The sequence below is a fragment of the Rhamphochromis longiceps genome, linkage group LG6 (genome assembly GCF_057381845.1).
Source record: "Rhamphochromis longiceps isolate RC_006_pf linkage group LG6, R_longiceps_female_GT1.1, whole genome shotgun sequence".
NCBI lineage: Eukaryota > Metazoa > Chordata > Actinopteri > Cichliformes > Cichlidae > Rhamphochromis > Rhamphochromis longiceps.
The window spans coordinates 15,470,098-15,494,786 of record NC_140562.1 but is presented as its reverse complement, the minus strand read 5'-3'; the positions used below and the strand labels follow the sequence as shown (position 1 = coordinate 15,494,786).

The 24,689-nt window shown below is 42.6% G+C and overlaps 1 protein-coding gene and 1 long non-coding RNA gene across 3 annotated transcripts in view; both read left to right on the top strand.

Annotated features, from left to right (window-relative positions):
- The first annotated feature begins 5,870 nt into the window (after positions 1-5,870).
- LOC146667707 (uncharacterized) lies at positions 5,871-15,893 on the top strand. Its single transcript, XM_085408509.1, has 3 exons — positions 5,871-5,916; positions 10,435-11,826; positions 13,815-15,893. Exons 2-3 carry the CDS (start codon positions 10,952-10,954, stop codon positions 14,806-14,808), a joined length of 1,869 nt encoding a protein of 622 aa, XP_085264635.1. The 5' UTR covers positions 5,871-5,916; positions 10,435-10,951; the 3' UTR covers positions 14,809-15,893.
- Positions 15,894-18,772: 2,879 nt separating this feature from the next.
- LOC146667705 (uncharacterized) overlaps positions 18,773-24,689 on the top strand; it is a 28,211-nt gene continuing 22,294 nt past the window's right edge. For both annotated transcript variants that reach the window (XR_014911963.1, XR_014911962.1), the window contains exon 1: positions 18,773-18,882. This is a non-coding gene — a long non-coding RNA (uncharacterized LOC146667705). The remainder of the gene's footprint in view (positions 18,883-24,689) is intronic.

Here is a 24,689-nt window from a genome sequence, read left to right as displayed (position 1 = left end):
TAACTTTGGATTTTCCATCTGTACTGTAGAGATTCTGGGGAATAAGGAATTGGAGAAAACAGCATATCAGGGCAATTACTGAAAGCACATTCATGAGCCTTTAAGGCAGTTCATGTTGATGTAACTGAGATTGCAGAGAAACCAGCCAAAGCTGGAGTGTATTTATCTTTCAGTGGTAGCTGACAAAATCTACAAGGTGTACATCCTGGCACATTCCTGCAATGTAGAAATTGGCAGACACGAACCATTTCATTTTATTTGTTCCTGTCATATCTGTACAAACACATTCTAAATGTGTGCAGCTGTAACATGCAGCGTTAGAAGAGTGGAGCGACCCCCACCGCCCCACCCCGTGGTGGACATGTACTTGCCTCTGCAAAATGGACTTTTTCTTTTGAGACTTGCTCTCCTCTGATAGTAGAGATGACACTATGCAGGGGGATGATCCTGTTCCAAATCTATGCTGATTCATGCATGGCTTTTCAATAGTCCATCAAGCATAGCACTCTATTCCAGCATGAAAAGTAGCACCAGCTCAATGAAAGAGAAATTAAAGGATTCACTGCAGCAGATCCTCACAAAAACACCCAAGAAAGGTTACTCAGAGTCAATCACATGTCCGGTCAGTGCGGCCCCACACCGATGTGAAAAGATCAACCCTAACCTGACTGTCAGTCACTGCTTGACCCGCAAGTTAGAATTTGCTGTAAAACATACGACCGAGTGAAATCATTTTCAGATATTTATTCACTCTCTCTACTCGCTTTTCCTAAAAGTCCAAGGCCTTCTGTTTATCTCAGTAGATGGACCAGTGTTTGCCTGCTTTCCTGTTTGTACATTTTCAGTGCTGTGAGGAGTTGCAGGGCTGCTGCAGGGCATTCCTCCACACCAAAGCAACAAAGAAGCCAGAAGTCCTTCATCAAAGCAGACTTTTTCCTGAGTCTGACAAGGAGGAATATACTGTAGCTGCCTGTTTCTGTAGTCATTTATCTAGATGACAGCAACCAGTTATATGGTGTGCTTTGTCCATTCACTCAGATTGAGACACATCAAGGTCGATGGTCACTGTGTTCTGTGAGACCTGGTTGCTATCTTTCAGCGTTGGAGTAAGTGCTTCTCAAGAATCGTCAATGGCGAGTTCCTTATCTGCCAGTTGATGGCTTTGACCCTATTCTGGGGTCATGCCGCCAATCAGTGCAACAGAAGTCAAACCAGCTGTCAAGAAGATGAAATGTGGGCCAGACAGCATCCCAGCTGGGGTGTGAGAACTCCCTGGCTGCCATAATGCCTTAATTCTCACAAGCCAGTTCAACTGAATCATTAGTCATGACGAAGTGCTTCGGTTTGGATGACCAGCACTACAGTGCCCATTTAGAAGGGCAAAGGTGATGTCATGAAATGCACAAGTTATCAGCTGATTTGGAGAAAGCCTTCAACTGGATCCTGAAAGAGCTAATCTTTGCTCTTCAGGCACTCAACGTTCCAGAAGACCTTGTCCAGTCCAACTGCTTTACCTCACCATCAGTACAGTACCCAGGGGAGACCTCGCTGCCTTTTATCATCAGTGTTTGGGTCCACCAAGGATCATCCCTTTTGCCATTGTTTTTCATCCTCTGCATGGACAAATCAATGGTCAATCTCCTGTTGTGGATTGTAGATTATAGAGAAACTAAACCTAAAGACAGTGACATCATCACCACCGACTGTAATACCCTCCTGGATACACAGGCTTGGGTCATCAGCTCGCTAGGACCCCCTGTCCCGGGCAGATGCCTGTTTGCCTAAAGTCCAAGATTTACAAGATCATTGAATTCCCAGCTGCTCTTTATGTACCTAATTGCTGGTCAGCAACAACAACACACGTGGATTCTAGGCCTCACCCTGGCACGATGCCGCTAGTGAAGATATCAGAAAATGAAAATGAAAATGAAAATAAATGGCACTAATCACAGAAAAGATGAAACTTCAATGGTATGCACATGATGCCAGAAGTGATGAGGACTCTGTGTCAAAAAACTCATTGCCAGAGGGATGTTTAAAATCCGGTGGCTTTGCTGCCTCAGGGAAGACACGCAGCTTGAATGTCACGCTAGAAGACGCCTTTGATCGCTTCAGGTGGAGACAGATGTGGAACACAGTGGACCCCATGACTACGTGGGACAAACGCTAAGAAGATTTGACTGACAGCATGCTGTGCTTTTGCATTTTGAGGTGATTTCACATTATGCTAAGTTAAATGGCACAGCTGACCAAATGACGCTGTGTGAAAGGGGATTTAGTTGCGGCGAATCAAAATTGCTATGGTCCCCCGTCCTGCCACTGCTGCTTCAGGCTTCTCATCCTCTTGCCTTCTTTCTTTCTTTCTCTCTATGTCGTGCATCTATGAGTCTGCATGGGCTTTTTTGCAGGGGGCGTGGCATGCAGCGGATTCCCTCACTTCCTTCGCCGGCACGGCTGCTCATCCTTTCACTACTTTTGATGCAGTTTGAGGCTGTTTCAAACATTCTTGTTGAAATAACGACTGTTAACTCTTTCCGTGTGTCCTCCTTCACTCTGCAACAGGGTTAGGACCTTAACAAAAATGGCATTTAAAAATCGCATAAAACTCTCCCAAATCAAACATGCAGAGCTACCTGCTGTGGCGATCCCTTGTGAATAAGGGAGCAGGTGAAAGTAACTCACTCGTTTTTGCATTTAATTGCATTACTGGTGTGCAAAATAGGAGAAAACGGGATCGAGAATATTCTGCGAATTCATTCATTAATGTTCAATAAAATCAACAAAATCTGGTGAATTCAGTGATTGTACCTATTATTTTATCTTTAAACACGACTTTGTCAGCAGTGATAAATAACAGATTCGCTAACAGGCTTCGGAGTACTGCTTATAGGCCCACTGTGGTTCCTGGATTATGAAAAAGAAGTTTCAAAAACATTTCCAGAAAGTGAAAATAATATTAAAAATCCTCAAATAGTAAATGGAAAAACACTTTCTATATGACAGGGCGGTCCAGCTGTTCAGTGGTTCGGTGCAGAGTTTGAACGATCTCCCTGTGCTTACGTGGGTTTCCTCTGGGCACTCCAGTTTCTCCCACAGTCCAAACAAAACATGCAAGCTAGGTTATTTAGTGATACTGAATTGGCTGTGGATGAGAAGCAAACGAAGAGCTTAAAGTGCAACACCTGTATGAATGCATGGTAAATTGTGACTTCTAGTCTGAAGCATTTTGAGCGGTCGGTAAGACGAGAAAAGCCAGTGAATCTTCCTAAAACATTCAAATCTAACATTACTGACTAAACACCTCCGTTTGAGCACAGCTCATGCTGTGATTTGATTCAGACTGATTCAGATGTATATAGGTGTACAGGAAGAAGTGGGCGGCCACTGCTGCCCTTTTGTTTTCCCTGCCCTTTTCATGCTGAAAAACAGAAACAGTCCCCAAACAAGGTGCTGCAAACACCCATTCTCAGATTAGCCACAAACGGGCACTTCCTCTGCAGCATTCACTCTGTGCAGTGCACATTACCCACCTGGCAAACTCTGCGCCATGGATTTTATTTGTCAGCAATGAGCATTCAAGGTCACAGAAATTTTTTTATCTTAACAAAAAGCACACTCTCATTTCCTGCTCCTACATTTAATAAAAGGACTGCAGCTCATTTAAACATCACATACCTGCCAAACCTGCTCACAGATGCTGGACGCAGGTCAAGCCCATCAAATTCATCATTTTAATGCTATACGTCAGGGGTAGGCAACCTTTCTGATGGCGAGTGCCATTTAAAATTTCTCTGAATGCGGGAGGATTCCGTCTTTTTACGGGACGGTTGGCAACTCTACTAACTAACCTTGTGAATTAAATAAAGTTCAACATCAGTAACATCAGAGCACCCACCCAGCTGTATAGAAACTCTGTCATGCTGGCTAGAACGCAGTACGAGTTATTGTAACTGACTGTAAAAAGTCAGCACAACGAAAATAAATTCCACCTAAACTTGGTTTATATCTGACCCAGATAGACTGCAGCTCATAACTTCTTACCTGAAGTTCAGTTCACCTGACACTCGGACCGGCGGCCGCCTTGGGTCTCTCCTCGTCCTGCCTCCGATCTCCCTCATCCACGTGCTGGCCTCCACCACTTGTTAATTTTACTGAATCTGTGGAAGCTCCGCGATGCCACCACCAAACAACTGAGTTATTTTTACACACCGGCCAGCATCTTGCCAATCCAACACCTTTCATTGTTTATACCGTTACAAAAAAAAAATAAAAAAAATCATCGGGCCACCGAGCAAATGCCCGGTATGCCCGATGGCCAGTCCAGCTATGGCCTGCCATCAGTTAACCCTTCGCGTGTCAACTGTGGCACGCGTGCCTAGGGTTGCCAACCCCTGCTATACATCATTAGCTGTATTACTGCAGTACTTTTTTTGGTCTTAATAATACTAATGTCAGCATAATCATCAGCCAGAGGGCAAATTTGAGAGGAAAGAAAACAAATTGATTGGTAGTTTTCAGATTTTATGGATAAATGTGATGTCTTTTTGTTTTTTGAATCATGTATGAAAACTTTTTCGGAGGTTTACTCACAAGTTCTGTGAGCAAATCTCTGGTTTGGTCACAGACCTGCAAGCTTAGACTCACCGAGTGTGGGAGTTGCAGGGAACATAAATGATTTAGTCTTTAAAATGGAGTTAAATAATAAATATCAGGAGCTGACTCATTACTTCATCACCAACTTTTCATGCCAGCAGTCAATATCTCAGAGTCAGATTTTCTTTTCTCTTCTTTATCTGTGTTTGATGTGGAGGATTCTTTGCATTATTGTACGGAATGAATGAAAAATTCTTTTAATGTCACAGATCGAGACTTCTCTTCAATGCAAACTATACTCTTTTTATTTAATATTCATCTTTTAATCAGATATTTCATAGTGGACTGGGTAAATGCATCAGATGAGGTCAAAAGCCATCATCCTGGATTTAAAGTTAAATTTATCATCTTTGTTCTTCGCACACGCCAAAGAAAATGTGTTGCTTGGCCCACATTAAAAGTGTGAGAAGGGGCAATTTTGCCATCAGCCATGAACTCCATGTTTAAAAATGGACGGGAGATGCAACCTGTCGACCTGTTACCAAATAAATTAGTCCACTGTGGAGCGACTGACAGCAGTGTGTGCATGAATTTCAGCCTTTGATAAAAATGTTTTGTGACAGGCAATTATTAATTCACCGAATAGAAGAAGCCAAGTGCTCAAGGTCCATGGCATTTTAACATAACATTCCAATTTAATTAGATAGAAAAATGGACATTTATTCCTCATGCGAGCTCCTATTTAGCAGGACAGGCTATTCTTCCCAGGTCTTGTGCATTGCTGCAGTCACCTCAGAGATCTCTGAGCTCAGTGATTATCAGTGTTAACGGAGACAAGGTGCGATAGGGTCAGTAACACTAGCCTCTCCAATTATTCTGTCCTATTTGATTAATTTGCATAATTTTCCTTCAGCGGTTGTGACCAGCATGTAACTGGTCTGCATGTTATAAAATGCTCTGAGTATACAAAGGGACTGCATGATGAGCAACTGTATGGCCCTGTTTGCAGACAGTAAGCACAGCAAACAGTATAGAGCAGGAGTCGGCAACCTGCGGCTCCGGAGCCGCGTGCGGCTCTTTAGTCCTTATACTGCGGCTCTATGTGGTTTGGGAAAATAAATTACAAGTATTTAGCTGACGTGTATTTTTTTTTGTATTAGTTCTTTTTAAACTTGTAGTTCTAAATTGAAACATTATTGTGATATTGAAATATAAAAATAAAATTATATTTTATTATTTTTCGTCGCTCAAAATAAGCGTCACACTCGCAGAAGCCGGTGTACCCGCCGAAATGCCAGCATTTATCGAGACTTTCAACCCCAGGTAGGCCAATTACGGATCTTCGGATCCACATTATGTCAGCAGCTCCATCGCGAACTATGTTAAAAACAAACACGGCTCCCGCGTCACAGATGACAGCTTACAGTCCTGCGTAAAGATGAAAGTGACTTCACTGTGCGCAGAGGTTCAGGAGCAGAAGTCCCATTGTAAACATATCACGGCAGACCTGACGATGTTTCCATGAACACGCTTTTCGGCATCTCTTTATTGACCACTTTTCACACACGGTTGCTGTGCGCATACAGCCGGCTGTAGCTTTTCAGCTCACAGCCCGACAACACAACAGCAAAGAGAGCACAGACTTTAAGGCGGCGAGGCGTGATTGCGGGTGCAGCTCAGGTGCGTACGCCTCCCCTGCAGCGGCGCTGCAGACCAAGCCCCGCCACACACATTTACCATGTAAAATAAATATAAGTAAATAAATAAATATTTATGCAGAATTTTGCGAATATTTATTTTTCATTTTTTTAGCAGCATAGTGCTTTTTTCCAATTGATTTTTTTAAAAGTCAGGTCAAGGCTCCAAAAGTCCAAAGGCGATATAAGGCTGGCGGCTCTCAACGGTTTTTCTTTGCTACATGGATCATTTTAGTTCAGCTGGGTGTCTTTCCTTTTATTATATTTCTTTAAGAGTTCAAAATGTGTTCATTACATAAATAAAATGTAACTTTCTCTGTAGCACTTCATGGATTTCATGAGCAACACACTTTAGTTGTTCACACAAAGCATAAAGGTAGAAAAAACAATATATACAGTGTTATCTTCATTTTAGATGTCCCAGTGTTTTCTTTTTCGTGGAAACTGGGTCCAAATGGCTCTTTGGGTGTTAAAGGTTGCTGACCCCTGGTATAGGGCCTGAAATGCAGACGCACTTGGTGGCCAACAGAGGGCAAAACCTCTGGTTTCAAAAGAAAAGTAAGACAAGTCAGAAAGTTGCCCTGCTGCTGACGTGATTTATCACCTCAGTAAGCACTCTTCTGATGACTTTATGGTATCTTTCAAGTCTTATTTAATGCAGCACAACATTAAGTTTATAATTTATTGTCCCACTCAGAGAGAAACAAACAATAAAAAACACTATATGTTTGGGATTGGCTCCCTTATGTCTGACAAATCGCTGCTGTGCAAGCCAACGGGTGATGCAATGGCACAGCAGCATGTTTTTTATGCTGTCTATATTTGAAAAAAGCATGAAATTGTGGGCGACCGTGGCTCAGGGGGGTTGGGAAGTGCATTTGTAACCGGAAGGTCGCCGGTTCGATCCCTGGGCTCTCTGTCCTGGTCATTGTGTCCTTGGGCAAGACACTTCACCCTACCGCCTACTGGTGTTGGCCAGAGGGGCCGATGGCACGATATGGCAGCCTTGCTTCTGTCAGTCTGCCCCAGGGCAGCTGTGGCTACTGTAGCTTGCCTCCACCAGTGTGTGAATGTGAGAGTGAATGAATAGTAGAACTGTAAAGTGCTTTGGGCGCCTTGAAAAGCGCTATATAAATCCAATCCATTATTAATAATTAAATCTCAGCATATTTTTTATATTATAAAATTTCTTTCATAGTTATTGGAAAGGTTCCAGGTGATGGGCTCGTGAAGCTGGTTGAGAGAACGGAGTTCGAAAGCTGTCACCAAAGCCAAAGTAGGCTATGAACAAACTTGACGTTAAAATATACTGCTCAAAAAAATTCAAGGAACACTATTTTAATCAGAGCACTGCATCAAGTCAATTCCACCACTGGGTTGTTGATGTGTTGAGTTAAGTAGCAGAAGGGGTTTTAATCAGTTTCAGCTGCTTTGGTGTCAGTGTCACAACTGGTACCATGAGGCGATACCTGGGCCCTACAGAGGTTGCACAGATAGTCCAACTCCTCTGGGATGGCACATCAATACATGTTGTTACCAGAAGGTTTGTTGTGTCTCAAGCGCAGTCTTACGGAGGAGATTCCAGGAAGTTGGCAGTTACTCTAGGAGAGCTGGACAGGCTGTAGAAGGTCCTTAACCCATCAGCTGGACACATGGAACAGCTTGAGCACAGCCAGAGTTTCAAAAGGACCTCTAGCAGGTGTAACAGTTTCTGACCAAATATTAAGAAACAGACTTTATGAGTTCAGCATGACCAGCGCTACGTCAGTGATGGTCTGGGGAGGCATATCCATGGAGGGACGCACAGACCTCTACAGGCTAGGCCAGGGGTGGGCAATCTCAGTTCATGAGGGCCGGTGTCCCTGCAGGTTTCAGATGTGTCCTCGAACCAACACAGCTGATTTAAATGGCTAAATTAGCTCCTCAACATGTCCTGAAGTTCTCCAGAGGCCTGGTAACGAACTAATCATGTGATTCAGGTGTGTTGACCCAAGGTGAGATCTAAAACCTGCAGGGACACCGGCCCTCGTGGACTGAGATTGCCCACCCCTGGGCTAGGCAACAGCCTCATTTGGTGAAACTATCAGGCAGTTCCTGGAGGATGAAGGAATTGATACCATTGACTGGCCCCCATGCTCACCTCACCTAAATCCACCTCTGGGACATTATGTTCTTGTCTATCTGTTGCAATCTGTTTGTACCTTGGACTATCCAGGAGCTCCGGGAGTGATGTCCTGGCCCACATCTGGCAGGAGATCCCCCAGGACACCATGCACCTTGTCATTTGGAGTACGCCCCGATGTTGTCAAGCATGCATAAAACCACGCGGGGACCATACAAACTACTGAGTACTATTTTGAGTTGTTGCAATGAAATTTGGATTAAATAGACTAGTCAGCAGCGTGGTTTGAATTCAGCCCTCTGTAGGGTGATCATTTTCATTTCCATCAAACGATGTGGCGACTTACTGAGATCTGATGTGTTTTGAACATCTTCCTTTAATCTTTTAGCGGTGTCTTTGAGTTGCTCTTTTTTATGAATTCCATGTACAATAATTATTGGTTTTGGTTTCTTCAGTGATGCTCTGAAAGGTAGCTGGGTAATAATAAGGGAATAATAACGAAAAGACCGTAAACAAGTAGCTATATCCTGTGTTTTGGTTAGTACTCCATTTATGTTGATTGAACATAACCGTGAACTCCTTCAGTTTCAGGCGCTGTTCTTAAACAAAAACATTTGATGTTTCTTTGATCATACAATACGCTTCTAATTGAATCAGAAGTGACCAACACACAGGATAATTTTCAGTATCCATATAGCTACAAGCTCTGCCTGCTGCATGTATATTCTCAAACACGGGTGCTGGGGAACTGGGCTAACATCTGCTTTGCCAGTATTTGATTTTATCCCTGTAGCAGGCAATAAATCTGACCCTGCCATTTATCATTAACCCGTTTGTTTCCAGGGGAACGTGGTTACTATAGCTGGGCAGATTACGGATATATATAGGATCTAAACACTGAGCTTTTTCACTCATTCAGTCAAAATCCGTAGCTGCTGCCAGAGCGATGGCAGAACTGTAAGCTACAAGTCACTAAGCCATTTGGCTCCTGTAATCAATCAGAAGACAGAATTGAGTTTACCTCTGTTTGTGTGTGTCAAGAGAAGAGGCAAATGTCAATTTTATGGGTTGTAACTGAAACACAGAGTGCCCTCACTTTAGCACACAGGAGCCTGTGGAGTGAAGTGAGACACTTTTTGATTGATTATAGGGTTTCATAAGTGCCATAGGTGCAGTGTGATTGAGTACGAGGCGGTGTATGCGTGTGTATGTGTGTGTGTGTGTGTGTGTGTGTGTCGGGCAGCAGCTGCTCGCTCCCTGACTCTTTATCCCTTCCTCTCACATATTCAGTCCTGCAGTGGCGGATGGGCTCGGTGCTCCCGCCTGCAGGAGCGCAGACATCTGAGCTCGTTAGTGTTAAAGAAAAGCTGACGGAAACACAAAGAGCTCTCCAAACAACAAAGCACGCTGTCGCTTTGGGACTGAAAGAGGGATTTTACAGCGCACATACCAGTTGTCAGCGATCCAGGAGCAACTTTGCTACTGTCTTTTTTTTTTTTTTTGCGTGCGCGTGTGTGTGTTGCAGATCTTCAGTATCTGGCTGCCTCTTTAACATCCTCAGGCTTTCAGCATCAAGATGATCCGCATATGCACAGTCAGTAAAACTCTCTGGGTCAGCTCTTTGTATTTATATTGTCATTATTTTACAAACTGCTATCTCATTTTTCCACCTTTTAACTATTTATGGTTTTTGTATGTCTTTTAACAGAAGCGGTTGCTTTGATTTCTAGGTGACGTGGTTATGTGGACTCTGTCTTTGTTCATAGCCTAGATGATTTTTTTTTTCTAGGGGCACTTTAGGAAAGTAAAAAACTAACATTATTATTTTTTCTTATTCTTAATGAGGTTGTTGTAACTAAAAACAAATGACAGCAAATATTGACATACTTACTTAGGTCATTAAATGCGTGTCAGTGGTTTTCTGTCCAGGAATGTGTGATTTGCTGTTGCCAGTTCTGCGTAGCTGTTAATACAGCTACAGGTGAAAACAGCCTCTGATATCTGCCCGGTTTCTCTAAACAGATGGGACTGCATCACTATGACGGACTACAGGTGCGAGGAGGACGAGTGCGTGAGGCAGACGGGGGGTGGTTTGTATGAGTTTTCCCTTCCTTGAAGGTGAAAAAGACTGTTAATGTCTGGTGGTGGATTATCAGGTTCAGACAGCCACTCCCTCGAGGAACGAATGTACCACACGTTACATAAGAACTGCACTGGGACCAGTGTTGAACAGCGTCATGACTCCAGCTGACTCATAGGATGTGGCATAAGATGGGAAACCAAGGTTTTCATCTCTCTAAAGAGATTTTTGTCCACGCGCTTCAGAAGGACCTGCAGAACTCAAGGCAAGACTGTGGAACCTGATGTGACGTTTTTGATGAGGATTTCTCTCCTTTTTGGATTTTAATAATGTATGTTTTTGGCTTGTTCTTTTTCGTCTGTCAGAATGGATTTTAACATGGACCAAGGTAAACCCACCCAGTAAGCCATCCAGCTGAGAGATTTCCATATTTCTCTACTGCTTCCACTGGGAAACAGCATGGATCCTTCCCGTGACCAGCTGTCGGACTGGAGCTCAGTTGAGCCCACCTTCACCACACAGTTGCAGCACGACAGCGCTCAGCAAAAACTCAACCACAGCTACAGCTTCCACAGCGCTCTAAATCTGCCCGCCACCTTCATCCCCCCGACTGGCTCTCTTCATCAGCCTCTGCCCTCTAAGCTGCCCACCGCTGTTGTTCCGTACTCCTCCCTCATCGCCTTCCCTTTCTTGTCCACCACCTCCTCCTCAGCCATCAGGCAAACATCATATTCCTCTTTCGATTTATCCTTCACCAACTTTTCCTCGAATGATTTGGCAGACCTGGAGAGCATGCTGCTCTGGACCCTCCACGAGCCCAGCACCATTGCTTTGACTGTAATGTACAGCCTGTCATTCATTTTGGGATTCGTTGGCAATTTGATGTCCCTTCGAGTCCTCACCAGCCGGCGCAGTCGGCAGCTAGCTGGCGTGAGTGCTACACGCAGTCTCCTAGTAAACTTGGCGGTGTGCGACCTGGCTGTGGTGTGCGTGTGCATGCCCATCACCTTGGGAAGCCAGATCTACACCGCCTGGGTGTACGGTGACCTCTTGTGTCGAGCGGTGCCCTTCACGCAGGCTGTCTCGGTCTCGGCCAGCGTGTTAACGCTGACGGTGATCAGCGTCAACCGTTACTACAGCGTTCGATCGCCGCTCCGAGCTCGTACCATGTTCACCCGCCGCCGGATCTTGGCAACTGTTGCTGTGGTGTGGACGGTGTCCTCGATGATGTGCGCTCCCATCGCAGTGATGAACCGGCGTCGAGAGATCAGCTTTGAGACTTTCACCATCTTGGTCTGTCAGGAGGAGTGGCCTCAGCATCGTCTCAAACAGGGGTAAGTAATCAGCCTGCAGATCGTAGCAGAGTCCAATGACCTAGTTTGTATTACAAGATTAAGTTCAGTTCAGCCGTGAACGACACAAATGGAAATGCAGTCTGAGGTTCCTGACACAAACCCTCAGCCCTGAGTGCTGTTGGGCTACGCTTTTGTTGGATGTCCACCGCTTGTGGGGTTTTTTAACCCTCCAGCTCTGCTGCCAGGAATGAATGTTTAATTGAGCTCATCAGATTGGAGGAGGCATCACAGATGGCTCCTATTGGCTGTTCAGACTAGCTTTGTGAGTAATTTGTAATTTGAGGCAAAACAGTTTCTACACCCATGCTTGTTGTTAAAGGTTGCTATCCCTTGCCAGGAGTCCTATATTTATATGCAGGGAGCCACTTATCATGCAGAGGTGTCTGAAGAGTCAAATTGACAATTTCAACATGCTCGAAAGAGTCCAACTTCTTTTCTTCTTCTTCTTTGTTTTGTTTCCATTAATCATAGGTTGCTGAGTAGCTCAAAATGACTTCTGTTGTGTGCACTCTCCACTAGGGCTGTTCGATATAACGATATATATCGGATGACGATATAAAAACATCTAATGTTTCATTTTACGCTATTGTTTGTTTCGTGGTGTCAAAATAAACCGTTTACAGCAATATTTTTTCATCGTTTTGATGGTCACTGTAGTGGCTATATTAATTTCTTAAAGTTCTCTCTTTCTCTTATACTTAATATAACCACACTACGGACGGACAAGCGCCTGTTTTTATGCGTTGTCATTAGCAACAACGACGGTAAAACCATCGCGTGTCCGCTTGTTTATGTTCCACATAAACCTTTCACAATAAAGCTCAAGATCCTGTTGAGACTTTTCAAAATAAACTGAATCACGTGAAAGAGTATGCAGAGTATTTACGGATGAGAAGTTAAAAAAAAAGCCGCCAGGTGCTAAAAAATAAACCTTAGACTCAAATGTTAGAACAGGGTTTTCCCCGCAGCACGCCGTGTAATGAATACTCACAAAGAAAACTTATGTCTAAAAATGTATCGTTTCATGCATCGGTTAAAACACTCGACTCCAGCTACATGACCTGCAGCTGGAAACACTTCACGCAAGTCGAGCTGCCAGAATTTACAGAAAATGTTACATTTTTGTGATTTATATCGTTATCGGACGATAGAATTCTTATATCGGGATATGAGATTTTGGTCATATCGCACAGCCCTACTCTCCACTTTCATTTTAGCTTTGTAGCCATTGTGGCGACATTCATTGTCTGTGAATCCATTTAGCAGCGGTGATGATTATCTAACAATACCATTAACACTTTTCAGTTCTAAGACAATAATGCTGGTTTTAATCCTGCAATATTTATCCTTGTCCAACGTCTGTGAAAACAGGAATAAGTTGAACAGTTTTGAGAACAATCCTCTGTTTTCCTGACAGAGGATTGTGATCGTGGCTCAAGAGTTGGGCGTTTGTCTTGTAATCGGAAGGTTGCCGGTTCGAGCCCCGGCTCCGACAGTCTCGGTCGTTGTGTCCTTGGGCAAGACACTTCACCCATTGCCTACTGGTGGTGGTCAGAGGGCCCGGTGGCGCCAGTGTCCGGCAGCCTCGCCTCTGTCAGTGCGCCCCAGGGTGGCTGTGGCTCCAATGTGGCTTGCCATCACCAGTGTGTGAATGGGTGGATGACTGTGTATAGTGTAAAGCGCTTTGGGGTCCTTAGGACCAAGTAAAGCGCTATATAAATACAGGCCATTTACCATCTATACTTGCACTGCAATAGATATAACTTTGAAATGTTGCTGCAATAAAAATATATCTTTCTCAATAGCTCCATTTGGAGGGTGCCAATGCGATACAAAATGTGAATGTTAGAATTCCACCACATAAACTGCACATAAAACTGCTGCTATGTATTTTAGGGTTTCAGAAAAGATTGAAATTACCATCTCATTGTTAATGTTTTCACTTCTTCACTTCACTTCCTCTGCAGATACAACGTGCTGCTGTTTGTGATGCTCTACTGTTTGCCAGTGACCTTTAACCTCACCATAGGATTCCTCACGGGCAGGCGGCTATGGGGAGGAAAGAAATCCACTTTCGCTGATCTCGATCCCCGAAGCCAAGCTCTTCACACCTCACGCCTTAAGATGCGTCAGAAGATTGCCAAGATGGTCGTGTGTCTAGTGCTTCTATTTGCAGTGTCCTGGCTGCCGCTCTACTTGGCCGACCTTTGGATTGACTGCGAGCAAAGGCCATCGTCTTGGCTCCTGCAGACAAGACCGTTTGCCCAGTGGCTAGGCCTGACAAACTCCAGCCTTAATCCGATCTGCTACTGTTTCATCGGAGACCTGTACCGCTCAGCAAAGGTCATAAGGACACGATACTACCAAAAGGTTGCCGCTCTTTTCAACTCCTCATCATTCTCCAGCTCAGTTACAGTGGTGCCTCCTGCAGCAGGGATAACTGACAGCAAAGTGTCGTCTGCTGAGCGCCGCCCTATCGCTGCTGCAGTGGCGGCGTCTGCATCCATGGTTACAATACCGAGGCTCTTGAACTTGGCGAGAGTCCAGGGCCTGGGGCAGAAGGTCAGAGACAGTTCAGACAGCCGAGCGGGCTCCGACCACAGCATCTCAGACTGGTGTCGGTCCAGTCCCAGCGTGTGCGACAGCTCCTTGTTACCCTGCCAGCTCCACGGCCTCCAGCACACCATACAAAAAGCAGACTTCCTGCCAACACGGAGACACTCTCTAAATGAGAAAGCTGGACCGTTACCTTTAGGAATCAGTCCTGTGGAAATAGACGTGCTACCTCCGAGGAGGCATTCGGGGGATAGAGTGTATAGTATGTCAGCTGATAAGAGAGACATCATTACTTTGGGCAAAGCTGCTTTCTGTTATGCTGGGCAGCACAGGAGCAAAACACCACAAACCTACTCTCTGGTTGGGGACACGGAGGATGAAACAACGGATATGACCAGCCTATGAAAACTGCAGTTTATCTGATGTATCAGCCGGGAGGAATTGCTTCCTTTTCTCCTGCAGGCAGTATAAACACGCACACCGCTCCCAAGTTAAAGTTTGCAGTTAACATTGTATAATAATCCATGGCAAGAGTCAGTCGTTGCTTTTAGGATAAAGTGACCTGCTCTGTACTCTCTCCTTCTTTTCATGTGTAGAAGCCTCTCCGTGTCATCTGGAGCACATGGGACCCAAGAGTTGAATTTGCAACAATAAGTTCTTTTATTTTTTTAAAGCATGTGGAGGCAGGAGCAATGGACTGATCAACGTAAGGCAACAGCCAGAGATTTATTTAGCCCGGGGTGAGAAAACTGGTTATCATTAAGAAGGATAAATTATGGAGCGTGCCATTACATGCAAGTGATATCATAGTTACAACAGCTTCTATCATTTGCATAAGACAATAACGCAGCAGGAGGTAAAGTGTCATGTGTCTCTGCTTTTCTTTGTTTTTGCTAATGGCTTTGATTGTATTTTGTGCTCACGGGTCATGTGGGAACAAACTGTATTATACACAGACTGTCTGCGAGAGTTTCTGACAGGTCTTCACTGAATAATGTTGCCATTAATGTCTGTTTTGCAATGTTAAATCAAGTCGAGAAAGATTTCAGGAAGGAGGAGCCACATACATTAAAGCTCTTTTTATCTAATTCAGCGTGAATCTTGGGAAGTATTATTAAACATGAACTTTTGCAAAGGGCATTGCTCTGCACACGTTTTTGCTTCATGCATTTACATAACTAAGTTGGCTGTAACCAAAGAATGGCTTTTATGTGAATATAATATAAATGTAATATAACACTGAATAAAACAGCTCTTCATTTTCTGGAGCCTTAAAAGGATGGACTGACCGGAAAGTGCAAGAAAAAAATTATGCCCGTGAACCTCCATGTGTACTGAACAATAGAGCTGTTTTTAACCCTTTAAGACCTACCATAGAACCAAGTCCGCCAGAGCTTATATTATATTTTTACATGCTGTGGAGCCATTTTTGGGAGCATTTCAAGTTGCTATACATCAATACAACCATTATAGCCCAGATTTTAATAATATGTATTCATTAAGTGCATAGTAATTACATAAATTGCAAAAAAGTGCAATAAACTACAAAAAAATTGAAAATCGTTTTTGATTTTTTGACATATATTTCTAGTTAGAGAAATTTAAGAGTCTTATCCCTCAAAACTGTAAATACAAAAAAGTTGCACAAAATAGTTTCCCACCACAGGAAAATTATTTTGAGTGTCTTCATAGTTTTATTTTTGAAATACACCAATTTTTATACACTGCAGGAAAAACGAAAATAAATATTATACTGCAAATTTGCAAAAAAGCAGCATATGCATCAAAATAAACTATTTCCAGCAGTGCAATATGAGTCCTAAGCATCCCAGAAACGACACAGAAAGTCATAAAGTCAAAGATAACTTTTAAAAAGAGCAGTATAGGCCCTGAGGCCCTGATCGCAAAAAAGACTACATTTCCGCGAAAATGACGTCACTTTCGGTTTCGGGCAGGTAATGGCGGAAATGCAAAAGTTCGCGCTGACGTCTATTCCAACGTAGGAAGTGTTTTGAACAGCTGATCAGATCGGTAAAGCGTGTTTCTGGAATATTATGTTTTTGTTCCTGCAAGCGCTTTTTATGCAGTTTTTGCAAAGCTTTATGTGGAAGGAAACCGTGACCTAGGACAAGCTGATGGCATCAGATGTAAGTACAACTCCTCCGGTTTCATATGCAAAAAATTTTTTTGCGCTAGCTTACGTGGTTGCAGTGCTACTGGGATTTAAAAATAGTTACGCATAACAGAGCGTGCCCGCTCCGATCGGCTCTAAAGGGTTAAGGAATGTAGACTGAGAAGGTGAATCTGTATACAGTAAATTCCCACCGTTAAGGAAAGTAAGGAGGCAGTCCCTAGTAAAAATACAAAACAAAACAAAAAAACTACTTAATTTTATTTTCTTGTGAGCTGAACAATAAAGAAGTAAAAAAGTAGAGAATTACTAAGGTTGTGTAAAAGGAAGAATTCTCAGTAGCCCAGATTTGTAACAACAGCTAAATTATTCACGGCTTTTAAATAAATAACTTTGTTAAGCTTTTCAGTTGTGTAAAGGTAGCGTCAAAAATACGTTTAAGCTTTGAGCAAGATGAAGCTATGTGCTCTATTGGACGATTAATGTCATTTGCACAAAAGTGAATATTTGCCAGGACCGGGTTTACATTCGACGTCCACTTTGTTAGGTACACTGCTCTGGTACCATGTTGGTACTTTTACTATCAGAGCTGCCTAAATTCTTTGTGGCACATATTCAATAAGCTCCGGAAAACATTCCTCAGAGATTTTGGTCCATGATGGCATGATAGCGTCACACAGTTGCTGCATATTTGTCACATCCATGATGAGAACCTCCCATTCTATCACATCCCAGTGGGGTTCTATCGGATTGAAATCTGGTGACTGTGGAGGCTGTTTGAGTTCAGTGTGGTTGCTCTCATGTTCAGGAAGATGGGTACACTGCGGTCCTAAAGTGAAGGGATGGACATGGTAGTGACACAATACAAGCTATGGTGTTTAAACAGGCTCAGTTGGTACTAAAGGGCCCAACGTGGGCCACGAAAATCTCCTAAAGCCTTATAATAACAGCAGCCTGAACCATTGATACAGTTGTCGTCATTCACATTCATCACAGACATGAATGTCATGGTAATGTTCAGCTTTTAATACTTTCTTTGAATTTTTCTTTTTCCAAGGAGAAATACTCGTTCAGCATACACCTTTGATGACTTAAAAAAAAAAGAAAAATTGATGTCTATAGAGGAAGTTGGCATAAATTTAAGCTGATGACGCTGTTTAGGTTCATTCACCAAATTCTGCCTTGATCCCGTCTATGTTGGAAATCAGCTGTGATCCCTCATCTGCTTATTACTTTTTTAAATTCCTGAATCCATAAAGAGCAGTGAAGCTGAGAGCAGCACAGCCTGTACACAAAGAAAACACATCTACTGGAGCTAACAACACACATTATTAGCATCATTTATTTTTAAGTGATTCTTTCTCCCACATGCTTCCCTCTCACTTCTCACTTTTAGCCTCTGTGGGTAAAAAAAAGGTTCGATGAATAAAAATATTTCCAGGGGGAGCAGAACATCACTAACAAGTATTAGTGCTGCTGAAGTAAAATTGGATTGGTGCTGAGAATATTAAGGGTATGCAAAAAGCATTTTAATTGCTCAGACGTGGGAGTTTGTTGTTCATCAGGCCCCGCGTATTTATTTTTCAGTGAATTTCAAACGGTAGAATAAAAATGCCACCCTACGGCCAGAAGTGGCTACTGAGATTAGAACGGGTGTTTGAATTTTAAAAGGGGAATCAGAAGAAATAGTTGGAGTTTAGCATTATTCAACATTTAAAATGCCACCATCTAGTTTTGGGATCGCTCCATTCTTATCGATTGTGTAATTTTGTTAAAAGCAGCCAGTCTCCTGCTGCAACTGAGACACAGGTTTCTGCAGTTTTTCATGCATGAAGCTACGCTGAAGATTTCCAGGGAACATGAGATACGCTGTGCATAGAGCAGAAAATGAAAACCTCAAAACAGAGTGACAGATTTAAACCTCTTGTAACTCTTCAGGTTCATTTGATATTTCTGTGAAGGTTCTCAGTCATCCAGGTCATTGTAGTCTAAAGAGCTTGGAAAGAAAAGCGTCTGGATTTCTTTAAGTTTCTTTAAAGATGTTTCACCTCTCATCCGAGAAGATTCTTCAGCTTCTTCCCGAAACCTTGGCTCATTGTGACCCGCACGTGTTTTCACACTTTGTCTTGTGTGATTAGGTAGAGGATCAATAGAGGGTCCATGACCCTCTTGAGGTCACTCCCACAGGGCTTAAAATCTCGGAGTCTCCACCAATTGCTCTTAGAACTGAAGAAGCTTCTCAGACGAGAGGTGAAACGTCTTCAAGGAAACTTAAAGAAGTCCAGATGCTTTTCTTTTCAAGCTCCTTAGACTTCATCTGATATTCCAAAATTCCACAATGTTAAAGGGTAAGTTCATCTGATTCACAAAACTAATAATTTACTTTCTTTCTAAGCATGAGGATTATTGTGGGTTAATTCAGGAAGTCTGCACAGATAGCCCTGAGTAGATCAGTTTTGCTTTCGCACCGAACAGGCCTACAGTCAGCATTTTTACAGTTTTTTAAACGAGGTGGGAAAAAAACTCAATTAAAAAAATTGAGTCGTGGCAGGTATTTTAAAATGTAGATTAATTAAACCAAAACTAACTGCATATTTACAGATCACTTCTATTTCTCTCTTAAAAACAGACCAAAAAATGTGTTTGCAATTGTGGAGAGCTGTCACTTGAGAAAATGATTCTTGTTATTGTAACACGAATCATTAGTTTTATACCCTAACTTCGTGTTTAAGCAGTGGGTACCTTGTTGAATAAAGAAACGAACTCCAAAAAAGCTTTAAAAGTTCATGAAACAGAAACATGCGCACAGAAGCACACAGCAAAATCAAATCTACCCCAAGGCTGCTTCCAGTTGTGTGTAAGACAGAGGTGGTGAATAGCATGAACTCCTTTGACATCAAGCTGCTAATCACACTCTTGTCCTCACAGCGAAGGCGAAGTGGTAGAACACTCAAGGCATCAGACTGCATTGAAACCGTCCTATTTATGTCTTCGGCTTAGGTTGCGTGTACCTTAGAAAATCTTAATGCCATTATGCTGTGACAGCGTCTTTCATCTCCCCCTCTCTCTTTGCTTTCATCTACCTCTCTCACTCTCTCTCTCTGTTAATGGAGGGCATGTATAGTAAACTACGTGCGTTTAGTCTTTCATTTAAAAGAAAAAAAGGAAGCGAAAGAGTTTGTGCATGGTCACCTGTAAGACACATGGGTGCACATATTTCACAGAACTGCAGCACTTCTTCTCAGAACAACTTTAGTTTGAGGATTGTTTAAACTATCTTCAGCTAACAGGGACATGATAAGTGTGTGTGTGGTTAAGTGTGTGGGTGGGCGAGGGGGTTAAATACACAGATAAAAGTTCCAGGATCCCTCTTCAGTGTTCTCTCGTCCCCTCAGGCTTGATTAATTCTTAATGCATTTCAAACTATCAGAAGGACTTGTTCTTTTATCAAATGAATGACAAAGATGTTGATGGAAGGAGCCATTCAGGGACAGTCTCATCATAAATGTAAATGCACTCCGCTGCACAACTGATGACTGATAGCAGAACAAGATGAATACCCCTAATTTTACTTGTCAATCGCACCCAAAAAGTTCTTTATACAATTATTTTTACCCTTAAACCACTTTGGTGAATGTTTATGTTAAAGTAGCTTTGTTGCTGTCTGCTAACTCCATCTGTTAAGTTCCAACTTTAACTTCTGCAACTATAAACTGAAACACAAACAAGGTACGGTGACACTCAGCCACATTGCTCCATAATACTATGAGTGGTGAAAAACTCCAGTGCATCTTTAACAAGTTATACACCTCATGAGTTATTAACTGAGGTTTCTGTTGCACAAAAGGACCAAGAGCGTGATAGTAAAGTGTAAAATGCAGGACCAGGAAGACCAGACTGACTCTAAACACCACCCAGGAGCCAGAGCCTGATCTTCAGCAGCTAACTGAGGAGGAGCAGTCATTACCTGCACCTGTTTCTGCAGTAGAATCACTCTGAAGTCTCTTAAACACTAGAACAAAGACTCTCTGTGTCCTCATGGGATTTGTGGTCATGTGTGAGACTGTAGCCTTAGGTGTTTAACCTGTAATTATGTGACAGTGCATTTCAGGATATGTTGCTCGGTAATGTAAATCTAATGTAACAATTTCCTTATAGTACCATGTTATCCCAGTATAGAGCTTCATGAAGGTTTACTTGTGGTCCTTTTCCAAAAGTAGTACAAAAAACCGAATACCTCCCGTTCATTTTCGCTGAAGGACTCTCGCTGTTGTTGTTAGGTAGGTTTAAACAGAGTTTTGCACACCACTTGAAATAGAAATGAGTGACTGAGCCCATCATAGGAAGCTCAGGACCCTCCCTAAAACCAATGCAAACTTTGGATATTGCCACGACTGTAATTTAAAGTTTGTCAGCCTTTGGGGGCTCAAGCAGTTTCCTGTCTTGCCTGTTGGCAAGCAGCACATCTGATCAGGCCCCTCATCTGTGAAACCAGCTGCCAGTTTGGGTTCAGGAGACAGAAATCCTCTCTATATTTAAGATCAGGCTTCAAACTTTCCTTTTCCTTTTCCTTGAAGTTTATAATTATTTCTGGACCAAGTGACCTGGATCTGAGGGAGAACTTCCCATGATGCACTGGCTGTTCTTCTCTATTCTCCTGTTTTCACTCCTGAAACATTTACTGGCTGATATTTCATGCCATTTACATCTGTGCTCTAATTCTTTTCTCTTCTATCTCCTCCTCTCTGCTCATCCAGTCACATTAGAAGGCTATCCCTCCCTGAGCTGACTCCATTGGAAGTCTCTTCCTGTTTAAGTGTTTAAGGGGGGCTCGTCCTTCCCACTGTTGCCAAGTGATTGTTCATAAGGGATCATCTCATTCACTCTAATAATTTAGGGCCTTTAGCCTTACAATATAAAATGCATTGAGACAACTGTTGTGAAATGGTACTATGTAAATACATTTGGATTCAAACTGATGCAAGTCACAGGCCATGGCTTTTACGGGCATCAAATAATCAGAATCAGAATACTTTATTAATCCCTAAGGAAATTATGTAGACATGAAAGGGCATAGTGTGTCTATCGTCAAAACAGCAAATACAAGAATTTATTTTGGATTAATTCTCTTTTTTTCCTCAAACAGCTTTTCAGAGACCGGAAACATGTGAAAAATACATGGCCAGGAGCCCTGAAGCTGCTCCAGAAGTTTATAAAGTTTGAGAGCGATTTCCATAAATCAGGAAACATATTTTGCCATCACCAGTCCTAAAGTACTCTCTTAAATACCAATTACACACTAATTTTCAACCATTTGCTCCATCACACAATTTCAGTAAACATGCTGTGCACTTCCCTCCAAACTGTTATGGTGCTATATTTCTCATAGTGTCCGTAAAATAGGCGCATACTTAACAGCCAAAATACTTGTATGTAAAATCCCAGATAGAATTGCGGGGTCCTCAGTTTCATGGCAGGTCTCTCCCTTGCGAATCGTCATCTGATTCCTAAAGCTGACGAGGATGTGATGGGCACTTACGCACTCAGTTTGAATCGACATTTTCAGACATCCCGAGGACTCACAATGAGGCACTTCAGCTCATCATTGCTTCATTTTTATTTTTTTTCAGTTGTCTGCCCTGTTCGGTCCTCTCAGATCTCTTCTCCATCTCCGCTCGCTTGTTTATGTTTTCTCTTTGACTTTTTTCTGCCTCTTCCTACCTCTCTTCCTCACCTTCTGTTCTTGTTACTTCCTTTCTGCTTGCGTCATTGCTGTACCAGTGTTAGAAGTCATGCTAACAATAGCCCGCTTCTCTTTATTTTTCCTCCTTCATCACCATCCTCATATTCCCTTTTTTGGCAGTAAGAGAAGGGCCATTTAACACAACATAGCCGGAGGGATGTGCTGCACACGAAAGACACAGGAATAGTAAACTCCAACTGCTGTGAAATAATAAGCATAATGGCGAGGCTCTTGTTAAAAACAGCTTACAAATTGCATAGCCCCAAATTTCCCTCTTTTTTCATTGATGAGCTTGTTTACAAAGACTACATCCAACTGCTAAATTATCGATAAACCTTTACAGCCATTAGGGGAAAATTAAACTTTGCTAGAGCAATAAAACTGTTGCTTCAGTTAATTCTTAAAAAAACGTTTTATAAGGTTGCACGCATCTGTCCATCTGTCCGACTACAGGGTTGCAGGCTGAAGAATTTCCTGCACAGATGTGCTCTGCAATCCTTTTTATTTGGAGGAAGATTATTGTTTCCATCTGTTCTGGTATATACAAAGCAGGAATGGCAGCAGTAAGACCCCTGTACAGAACAGAGAAGGCCTCAGTGGCAGCAGACTTAGAGTTAGAGACAGGGGTGGGGAATGGGTTGCAAATTGGCTTGCACAGATGCAGTTTCAAGACTGTGATGAAAGAGCAATTCAGGACACAGTAGACTGAATTATTTTAATAAAAAGCAAGCTTTGCAAAGTCCAAGTGTGAAATTGTCATCATTCACAGGTTTCACCCAAAAAACAAACTCAAAATCTAAAGTCTGTGAACGAGCCAAACAAGCCGAAGAAGTTCAAGAGCACACAGAGGGAAAATAAGGAGAGGACACAACAAGATGAGTAAATGCACATTCAGAAGAAAACAATATTTCCTAACTTAAGCTTCACGTCACTACTGAGTATCTCTACAGCCTATCAAAGAAAGAGTGGATGAGCTGGTTCTTAAATATAAGGCAGGAGACTCAGCCAGGGGCTTTTTGAGAGAGCTGCCCTCGGGCAAACTCAGGGAAACATGGACTCGCCCACCCGGGAGCATCAAGAAAGTAGGAGGGAGAGCAAGGATACTGCTGGGACCGTGTAAGAAATAAAAGTAAAAATCCAGAAACTGGAGTAAAAGAAATACAAGGCATCCGACAACACATGAAGCATAAATATAAGGCAGATTGGAGGAAACAAAGAACTATATATACACAGAATGCAGATCTGACAACAGGACTGCACGTTTGTTAAATGTGTAAACCACTAGACTATTAAATCACCATAAAGAACTTTAAAGATATAACAGCAAAATGCTGTAGAAAACCAGAAAACTATTATTACTTCCTCATCAGAAGTGCACATAGCATGCCAAGAACTATAATAACTCAAGTTAATACAATATTACTCGCGCACTCGCGGTGCTGATGTGTATTCCTAACATTACAGCTGCACATTAGAGCTCTGAAACTCTAAATTGTATACACTTAAATTTTAAGGATTACTCAGTGTGTTCTTGTGTGACACTCAGCCTAATAAAGGAGGTGTAGAAGTCGCTTTAATTTGTCACCAGATCAAAGTGAAATTCATTTTGTTGACTACTAGGTCAGAATAGCTCCAGAACAGCCCGCATCACATGGCTGACGCAGAGTTCAGTGTTACAGCTACGCATGAGTCAAGCTGTTCAAAGTCAAGGATGGATTAAGCTGTCCTCTTGACCTGTTTGTTCCTTGTGACACATTAAGCTCACAAGAAATAAACAGAATGTTCTGGCAAGACTCAAAGGACGCTACTAGACGTTCAGCCGTAATAACACAGGTGTAACAACTCTGTGATGGGCCCCGGGGCTGGTACTTTTTTGGACCCCTACCCCCATGTTGTACCACAACAAACACAGGGCCTCGCTTTCTCTTTCTCTCACATCTTTTGATCTTTTGAGAAACATTTATTTAAACTTATTTTATGACCTCACATCGTCTTCCACTGAGGCAGATACAGATTTAGCCTTGCCAGAGTAACATGAAGATAAGTAGTGACAATGTTTCAGTGCTTAACAAAACCAGAAACTACTCTCTCTATCTTTCAGCCCTTGCAGCAAGCAAAGTTATTGACAGTACTGCTCAAATCCTAAGTCCAGGTGTTATCCGGTCGTTAAGTCTGACGTCAGTAGCCGTGTCTGGGCCTAAACTCCGCTGCAGGTCTATATATCAAACGATCACTATGGCATTACTGAGAGTTGAAAAGTCTTTCATCTTTAATAAAATGATCAGCGTTCTGCTCTACCAGGTGTAACAATTGAGTTTAACATCCAGGCATCCATGAAAACGGAATTTATGATATTTAAGCTTAATTTATAACAGTATTTATAACAGTATGTTTGCACTGAAGCACCGCAGC

Excerpts from the sequence above, each read along its gene's own strand:
- LOC146667707 (XM_085408509.1), top strand. The coding sequence starts at position 10,952 with ATGGATCCTTCCCGTGACCAGCTGTCGGACTGGAGCTCAGTTGAGCCC. Across the intron at positions 11,827-13,814 it reads CAGCATCGTCTCAAACAGGG|ATACAACGTGCTGCTGTTTG; the intron begins GTAAGTAATCAG and ends CTTCCTCTGCAG.